Source organism: Electrophorus electricus, chromosome 12, assembly GCF_041902795.1.
Source record: "Electrophorus electricus isolate QZ-2024a chromosome 12, ASM4190279v1, whole genome shotgun sequence".
NCBI classification, from domain to species: Eukaryota; Metazoa; Chordata; class Actinopteri; order Gymnotiformes; family Gymnotidae; genus Electrophorus; species Electrophorus electricus.
The window spans coordinates 20,412,142-20,421,673 of NC_137508.1; the positions used below are offsets into that span (position 1 = coordinate 20,412,142).

At 40.1% G+C, this 9,532-nt stretch overlaps 1 protein-coding gene across 3 annotated transcripts; it reads left to right on the forward strand.

The window, feature by feature from the left end:
• The first annotated feature begins 424 nt into the window (after positions 1-424).
• On the forward strand, positions 425-5,750 carry npas4l (neuronal PAS domain protein 4 like). 3 transcript variants are annotated; one of them, XM_027010562.3, is made up of 10 exons: positions 425-581; positions 781-909; positions 1,619-1,782; positions 1,942-2,087; positions 2,235-2,331; positions 2,481-2,706; positions 2,928-3,037; positions 3,181-3,316; positions 3,460-4,574; positions 4,739-5,750. In XM_027010562.3, the coding sequence occupies exons 2-10, from the start codon at positions 797-799 to the stop codon at positions 4,765-4,767; spliced, it is 2,136 nt and encodes a 711-aa protein (XP_026866363.2). In that variant the 5' UTR covers positions 425-581; positions 781-796; the 3' UTR covers positions 4,768-5,750. The 3 variants fall into 3 exon arrangements, with proteins under 3 accessions (XP_026866363.2, XP_081580475.1, XP_081580476.1); XM_081724349.1 differs by lacking the exon at positions 425-581 and having other exon boundaries at positions 590-909; XM_081724350.1 differs by lacking the exon at positions 425-581 and having other exon boundaries at positions 590-909; positions 2,517-2,706.
• Positions 5,751-9,532: the final 3,782 nt, after the last annotated feature.

Below are 9,532 nucleotides of genomic sequence, written 5' to 3' on the forward strand. Positions count from 1 at the left end.
AACTGAATTATTAAAATCACTTTTTTTTTTTTGTTCTTCAAAATGTTTTGTCTAGCTTTGTTTCCTATTTCACAGCTGTTCATCCCTTCTGGGATTTCTGAAAATTGCTTTACAGAAAAAGTGCAATCAGCTCACACTAAATTGATAATCGGATTCGTTTGTAAAACCTAGTTAGGATACTGCTAGAGTTATGGTGTATTTAATTTTATTTTTGAGAAACTTCTTTTGTTGTGTGCTTTGTTTTTTTCCGTGCATGAACCCAAACTATTCACTTTTGCGCAGAATTCATGCTGCTCGAGCGCTTCTCCAGTCGGGACCCGTTTAATTGGCGTCCGTGGTTTTATTGTTTCTAGAGCCAGCCCCCTACTCCGCCGGGGGCTGTCCTACAGCATATATTTTTAGTGTTTCGCGACTAAAAATATCTCCTTTCTTGTCATTGCGTCACAACAAGTAACGCTGACCGTTTTCCCCCTCTGAGCCAGATTTTAAAACAAAGATATCGGGTTAATGGTCAGACCGACTATAAAAAGAAGGAGGGCGTGAGAGGTGGACACAAGGCTTCGGACAACCCTCAGGCAAAGGTAAGAAAATGTCAGGTTGGCGTTCTGATTAACTATGACATTTCAGTTGTTGTTGACTTACTTCATTTACATTTAGGCTATTATAAAGGTTGCATTCGCATTTAAATTAGTCTATTAATTAAATTTGTTTATTCTTATTTTTGTTCGCACGTTTCTAGAGTTTTGTAAACATAAAAACGCTTTTTGCGCCTCTAATTAGAAACGTAACTGCGAACATGACGGTCGGATGTAGCTCTTGCAAGAATCCTGCAAGTGCAAGAAGCAGCTCCTCATCCTGCACCCCTCTAACCAACGAAAACATCAGTCCTAGAATTTGCAAGCGATTCAGGCGAGTTCATTGCTCTAAGTTCAGTGGTATAGTTTTATGTAGTTGGAGCCATGCTGCTCCCTCTAGCGGTTATGGACTACGAACGGCTTTTTACTTGAGTTCAAATTGTATCAGAAGTACTATACAATTTGTAATTCATGCAAATAGACCTTTTACAGTAAGAAACATAACAAGTAATATGAAATAGTAATAATAGTAAAAAATAGTACAATACTAGTAGTAGTAATAGTAAAATTGCAATGTCATGTTTTGGCCAGTCATTTACTCTCAGTTTAATTTTCTCCTATGCTGAGCATAAGGGGATAATTTATTTCTGGTTCTGCTTGTAACATGCAGTTCTCCATTAAGGAATGTTCAAGTAAGAGCTTAGCTATAGCCTTTTCCCCCAGACACCCACTACACTAGCACACACAGAATGCTTCTCGCCTCTAAAGCACACTTCACTACTGCAGCCACTGAGAGGTTTTCAGAGGTTTTCACAGCTTCCTAAAGGTTTCCTTTGAGAGTGAATGTTGAATTCTAAGAGGTGATGTTAGAAAAAGGAAAATAATCTTTCTCAACATACAGTAGCATTGCTTTTTATTTAGAAGGTAGTCAACATGTAGCTAAAATATAGCTCAGAAGCGGAGGGTGCAGAGTGTGTTAGGCATGCTTTGAGTGTTGTTGTCACAGAGACTGATCTGACCTTGCTCTCTTTGGTCTCCTGCAGATCCACTAAAGGTGCATCCAAAGCACGACGTGACCACATCAACGGAGAGATCCGGAACATGCGAGCGCTGCTGCCCATCTCCGCAGAAGAGCAGGAGCGCCTCTCCTACCTCCACTCCATGTCTGTCATCTGCACCTTCATCCGGAAATCCGTGCTCCTCCCACGTAAGGAGTCACCTCCTGAGGCTATTGGGGACCACTGAGAGGCTTAGTGTGTGGTGGTGACGGATCTAAACTCATCTGGACACAGTAGCATTAGACGTATGACTTTGAATCAGCCAAGTTAGTTTTAGTCATCTGTATTTTTTGTCTTCCTTACTGCAGGTCATAAAGGGAGCAGTGAGGAAGGTTTCATGCATCCATATGAAGATCTGCTGCATGCTCTGCCTGGCTTCATTGTGGCGATGACCAAAGAGGGAAAGCTAATCTATTTGTCTGAAAATGTGTCCCAATATCTCGGCTTCTCAATGGTAAGTGAGACCTCATCTGGTGTTGTGAATATGGTTGGATATTTAATCCTCATGAAATATTTCTTAAGCAATTAAATTATTTTCAGATGTAAGCAGGCCTCATGATTGGATTACATTGGATGCTTATATTGTGTAATTCTTCCACAGGTTGATGTATTGCAAGGAGACACATTCTATGACATGGTTGATAATTGTGATGTAGATACAGTGAAATTCAACTTGGAGGTAGATGACGTTGCAACAGGTGAGTCACATGAGGTATACAATAATACAAAAAAAAAAAAAAACCCTCCGCAAATGTTTAGGAAGCTACATTTAAAAAAAATAAAATCTGTAATCCCCGCTTGTCTCTCTCTTTCTCTCACATTCTACATGTCTTTGCCCACCTCTAAGAGAAGAGTTTTGTGTGTCGGATGCATACTTCTAAAGCTTTCAGGCTGCAGCATGGTAGTTGCTGTCCCCTGCTGGTAAGGGGCCGCTTTCAGGATGGCCCACAGCACCGCCTGTTTGTGGCGCTGTGCACTCCCATTGTGAGCAGACAGAGGGAGAGCGATTCTGTGAGCGTGCACTTCCAAACCCTCCACAGACCAGACATGAGCTACAGGCATGCCCATGACAGGTATCATCCTTTTGGTTCCTTATGTTCAGATTTAAAAGTTCTACATTTGTGAGATACAGTACACAAATGTTTGTTGTGGAACTGCTTGCGATGTGTGTTTAATGATAACAGGAAAGGCTGGGTTTCAGTTTATTAGGTTGGATAGAACCTAAGGAGGGTTAAATGTACATTCTGGCAGCTCTTGTTCACTTTAGAGCATTAAAAGAATGTTATTTATACAGTGTAGTCTTTCACCTGGGATACAAGGCAGAGGAGATTGTTGGGCGTTCCTGGTACAGCTTGCTCCACCCAGATGACCTTTCAGTGAGTGCGTGCGGGCACAAGCACCTAAGTGAGTGTTTGAGTAAACTCTAAACTGTTTCCTCCCAGGTCTTTTTTTTAATTTTGTGTAGGGTTGGGTCCAATTTTATTTCTTGCGGTGTGACCATTCCTATGGTGTGATGTTGTGTGCCATTCTCTGTTTCCCTCCTGCAGTGCAGCAGAGTGGAGATGGGCAGCTGGAGCTGGTCCTAAGACTTCAGGCTAAAGACCTGGCCTGGGTCTGGCTCTATGTGTGGGCAGCTAAAGAGGCTCAGAGCCAGGAAGTAACTTGCACAAACTATGTCATCAGGTAAATCTTTCAGCCCTTTCTTTATAATAAGAGCCTAAATGTAGTAGCAGAATGATGAAAACTTACAACACAATACAATCTAACAATACATGCGACCAATGTAAGTGCAATAGACATTCATAATTTTTTCCCCTAATTCACAGTGAAACAGAGGCCATTTATATGAGGGAGAAACTTTCCAGCAATCTGTCTCTCAGTCCTCCAGCGTCCCAGATGCCCTGGGGCCCCAGCAGGTCCCCTAAGAGACAGGCAGAGTGCAATGCCCAGTATGACAGGCAGAAGAGAAAGTCCAGGCGTTTATCTGAGCCTACAGTGTCTTACTGCGCATCAGCTAGCCCGAGCAGGGACAAGGGGGACTCATGTACTGCCACGGGAGACCACCAAGCATTCTTCTCCACACCTCCTTACAGCCCTGCCTCCTCTTTTTCCTCTGCAGCAAATGACGACTGTAGTTCGGACTTCATGCAGGAAGTATATGGTCATTCTGGAAGGTTGGTGTCTCCTTCATTCTGCCCCCAGCCCTGTGACCAGCTCCCCTCCCATGCATTTACTCTTAGCTCGTTCAGCTTGGACTCCCACCCTTCAACACAGACAACGTACTCCTACCAAGACTGCCTGAATGAAGGTAATCTGGTACCCAACTACCAGACGGAAACTTGTGATGATTCATCTAACTGTGTGCTCCATCCTGACGACTTTAGCTTGCCTCCACTGCCCATGTCAGGGGGTGATGGAGCTTATCATGTTTCTGACAATTCTGGGTCCTCCTCCCCAATAGAGCAGCTGACCCCAGATCCATCCACCACTGCTGACAGCTCTTTGCACTACAGCGAGAGGGAACAGGTAGAGATCAGCATACTGGCCCATCAGATCTCCTCACTGGCCAGTAGCTTCGACATATACCGTGCTAAAAGCTCCGTCCCTTGGGTTAACCATGCCCCCTGCTGGCTACCCATGGCCCCACTGAACCCTGAACCACTCCTGGATGAGGGAGTTATTGGCAGCATCCTGAAGGACTGGACCGGGGAGCCGGCGAAGAGGGAGGCTAGTTGCAGTTGGGGGCAGGTTTCCAGAGCTCCGCTGGAGGATGTGGCTGAAGTGCAAGCTCTCACCCTTGACACGCTTGTGGACTCTCCACCTTTAGACCTCCACTCAGCAGACAGCAGTCTGGGGCCCTGTGTCTCCAGGCATGGGTGCCATGAAGACAACATTGAGTTGCATCAACTCAGTCTTTACCTACATGATGACTTCCAGCAAGGTAATGTAATTCTATACAGCACACTGGCACCTTGGGTTAGGGCTATTATTCACAGAATGAAAAAAAGTCTTTATCACAAATAAGTAGCATTAATATTAATTTCTAAAAAAGATGTAAAGTGGACATGATTGTAGAAATAATCCCATTTTGTCATTTTGTTTCAGATGGGTTTGTTGATGAATCCATGTACTGAGAAACAGTACTCCCCCTGTATGGCATATTGTCATGGCAACTAGAGGCTTCTTCACTGGACTCAAAGAAGAGCTGAAAAAAGGTTTATTTCCATTGTTGTGATGGGAAGAGGTTTCCCATGTTGGAAAGGGATTATATTTAAAACTTTAATGGTGCCACAAAGCAGAATGTGAATCATTTAAAAATTTGTCTAATTTCTGCATTGTATATGTGATTAAGAATCTGCTTGTATTTCTACATACACTTATGTATAAGACTTTCCTATGTTTCAATGAGTTTCTATATTGTTGTTTCATGTTTGATATGGTACTCTAGTTTGTGAATCTTAAGCAACTACTGGGCACTTTCTCTTTGTAGTTGTGTAAACAGGCATATACTGGTACTGTGGTAACTGTGGACAGACAAGAGAAACTTGAGAATAACCATATAGGCAAAAACTTGTGATGTAAGTTACTGTGTACAGAATTAGTTGTTTATGTAGTGTGAAGTAGCATCAGCAAGTAGATTAATTACAGCTCAGTCAAAATACCATCAACATACTTCTTTTAAAATGTGTTTTCCAGCTGAAACTGTATTTTTACTCATTATGCAAATTGAAAATAGCTTCCCAGTGGGAAGAAATGAAACTCTTGTTAAGGAGTAATAATTTGAGAAGCTACCTCTGTGACAATGGCTCTGGAATAATATTAAACAGTGATCTGTCTTCCAAGTATTTTTATCAATCATTTATTGTTTATAGGTATTATAATTAGAAAAATTGTATACTTGGAGAGAACATTTTTCTTGTACAAATGTAAGAACCTCTCCCTGAGGATGAATCTTTTACATTTTCTATAACTACTGTTGATCTGTGTTGGTTGGCCATTGCTGAAATATCACAGTAACACAAAGAAGCTGTATTAACAATATAATTTTAAATATTTTTACAGTCTGTTTTTAATTTTTTTTTTATAACATTAATAAAGTTAGCATCATGAAAAATGACTTCTGAAATTCAACATTATTTCTTTGTGTATGTGTGTATGAGAGAATGTATATGTGTATGTGTGCGTGTGGGGTGAGTTAAGGTGAGTAGTGGAAGCTCAGTGGTTAAGGTCCTTGCCTAGAAATCAGAAGGTTGCCAGTTCAAGCCTCACTGTTGGGTCCCTGACCTTAACAGAATTGCTCATTCTGTATTCAGTCATAGTTGTAAGTTGCTTTGGATAAAAGTGTCAGCTACATGTAAGGTGTTTAAGATTTCATGCAGACATTCTTTAAGAAATTTATTTTTAAACATAATAAAAAAAAAAGGAACTGCTGTAATTAATATAAATGCCTAAAAATCAAAAATACATTCTCCACAAATCATGTTAATGGTCAAATTCATCCTGGATTTGGGTATACAGTGAGATCTGACATTATAAAAAATAAAGAATTTCAGCACATGCCCCAGAAACTATTAAAAATATTTAACATCTATCATATGTTTCATCTTTGTGGGCAGGATATCCTGATTAACTGTGTCTGTTATTCAGATAGCTGGATTTTTTAAAACAATGAAAGTAGGTGAATAAGTGCACAAAATCACACATAATGAAACATAACCCTTCACTCCTACTCCATATGTTCATCTTGGCCTTCTTGTATCCAAGGTGAGAAGAACTTAGTTACATGCAAGAGCAATGAATAATAAATATCAAGCCACACTCACAAAACAAACAAACAAATATTTATGATACAGTCCATACATTACAAAAACGTAATTTTCATTAACATTTTATTGTTAAGTATTGTGAAATCAAAATTCTAAACTTATTTTTCTTCTATTTTCTTTTCTCACAGGGGTTCATGGGAGTCAGTACTCCTGTACAAAATCTGCCACTAGATGGGGGAGTAGAGCTGTGTAAAATGCAATTAAACAGAAACTGTTAAAAGTTACCATAAAGCTGAATTAAATATGTTGTTTGCACTTGAGGCGGTGTTTGAAATGCTGATATGCTTGTGTTGCTGGAAGGAGGAATGGGTAGGTGGATAATTAGCACTACTGTCATCCAAAAGCTGTTCTCATTTTCTTAGATACAGATCAAAAAGAAAACATGAACTCCTCCTTCTTGCCCTGTATTTGAAAATGATGTAGGAGGATTTATTTGATGAAATATTGGGTCTGAAGTAAGTTATGGTTGATAAAATGATCTTCCATAGGGCTCCACAGGACAACACAATAGCTCGTCCTCACATTGTTATACATAAAATCACTGTTTATCCATTAGGTTATGCAGAGACATGTACTGCAATGCGTCATTTTTAGTTATAACAGAAACAAAACCCAGCATCCACGGGGACATGGTCTCTCTCTTTGTCTTCCTTTCTACCTCTCACTCTCTGTATGTGTCTCTCCCTTTAAGTGTCTCACAACTGACCAACATGTTTGTGAGTCCAGATTACTGTCATCCCAAACACCTAGAACTCTTTTATGAATACTGTGTCAGCATAAACACTTGCAGAAGCTGAAGACCTTCAGGTGTCTTGAATAACAGGTATAACTATTCAGTCTGTGGTACTGAGAGCAATATTGTACATTTTATACAATCAAACATCAGGGTGAGAGAAAAGGTATGGGTACATAAAAAATATACATTTGATGATGTTGACCAATACTAGCTATACAAAAGATTGTGTAACCTTAACTAGTGTGAGCCCTGAGTTTCATTCAGTTTTAATTCTCTAGCAAAGGCAACAGTGATAAACATCTTTAAAGTTAGACTACAGAAGGATCATTGCCCTTCAATCGAACTGTTAATTTTTCGATGAGTTTGAAGTCACAGTTGCATTGAGTCTAACATTGAATGCTTACACAGTGTGGAAGCAACTGGATGCTTCTTCTGGGTTTTGTCAACACTGTCTATATGTGACGCACTTCTGGGAAATAATGATTTAAAGATCAGCAACACATGACAGTACACAACCAGTAAAATAATAACTAGTAAAATAGACCCAGTTAACATAAACATGTGTTCTGTTCTTTATCAGGTCTTGGCATGTTATGAAAGGTGTAGCACCATAGTTGGAAAATATCAAGACAGGTCATTAAGTTAAAATCAGAGCTTTACAAATGTATGGGTCCAGATCCCTAATGAGCAAACAGTGGTAAAGAAAAGCTCTCTGGGTGGAATTGAGGAAGAAAGACCATGATTTATGATTTAGTCCAAGTAGCCAATTCAGTTTAGATGAAGTAACTCATGAGTTACCTCAGTAACTACAATGGTTCTAGGTTGGGTGGGCTGTTTCTGGCATATGGCAGCATCAGTTCATCTACTGGCAGCTTTGGCTCATTAGCTTTACATTAGAGTTTTAAAAGGTCTAGTGTAGAAATATTACTTTAGCCGGATTCATTTTTACAAAGGAGAATGTCTTTAAAATGCTGTGAAATTATTTATTTATTTGAGGAGGACATGGGAATGTTTCTTGAACAACTGAGAAGGCAGCACTGTTTTCACATTTCTCACTCTTATTTCTCCATTTGCATCTCTTCTTATATCAACATATGTTTCAGTCATGTTCTCTCTCTCTCTCTCTCTCTCTCTCTCTCTGTCCCTCTCTCCCCATTTTTGGTCCTTCTCTACAGAGGAAGCTGAAACAGGGACCAGAATTTTAAAAACCTCTAAATACCTCAACATTGCACTCAAGTTCACTAGTGACACCAAGGCTCTGATGGTTGAAGATCTTTAGAGAACTACACAGTGAACCACAAAGGATGCTTTTAGGTTCCTACAGTAGTTTGCAGTCCTACTGAATGTGTGGAGCAGATCAAATTAATGCATCAGTGTGCCAGTTAACAGCAGGAAAGAAGGTCAAACTAAAGAAGACTTATAGTGGTGGCAGTATTTAAGGTTGCTGGATTCACAACAGTCTGATATTCAAATCCAGTGTGGGGGGGGGGGGGGGATTCACTGTGTAATTATTACCTGCCTTGGCACCCATGTATTTGTGCATACTGTTGTTTTCTCTCTCTCTCTCTCTCTCTCTCTCTCTCTCTCTCTCTCTCTCTCTCTCTCTCTCTCTCTCTCTCTCTCTCTCTCTATCTATCTATCTATCTATCTATCTATCTATCTTAAAGCTTTCCTATCATTGGTTAATTTAGTTCCACTTGGTTGACCTATGGGAAAAAATACCATCAGAGAATGGGGTTGAGTTTCAGCTATAAGAATTCAACAGTCTTGTTTCCTAACTTAGTAAGAATTCAGAAAGATATGATGTCCATGTATTTATGTTTTGTTTGGATTTAATTTGATTCATTGAATTGGGCTCAGGGAACAAGAGGTTTTTTTTAGTGTTTTTTATTTCTTTTCTTTGGTGCCATCCATGTCTATTCCACCAGGCAGAATATCCTTCAGTTGTACAGTCTATAGTCTATAAACACTGACCAGATACTTAACTTGGTAACTTTTATTATTTGTTACTGTTCAATTTGTGTGACTGCTGTTTAATACATTTCATTCGTTTATGGAATTTGGCTTCTGATGTGATCAATCAACTTCTCCTTCCACACACCTTCTTTATCTGCCAGTAGATGAAGTGATGCTGCCATATGCCAGAAACAGCCCATCCACCCTAGACCCACGGGAGTTACTTACTGAGGCTCCACCCTAGACCCACTGGAGTTACTGAGGTCCCACATCTGCATTGAAGTGGCTACGTAGATTAAATATAACATGAACTGGTTATTAGCTGGGCTGGCTAATGGAAGATGGGTTCCATCTTCAGTCTTGGTGCTCCTCTCACGTATG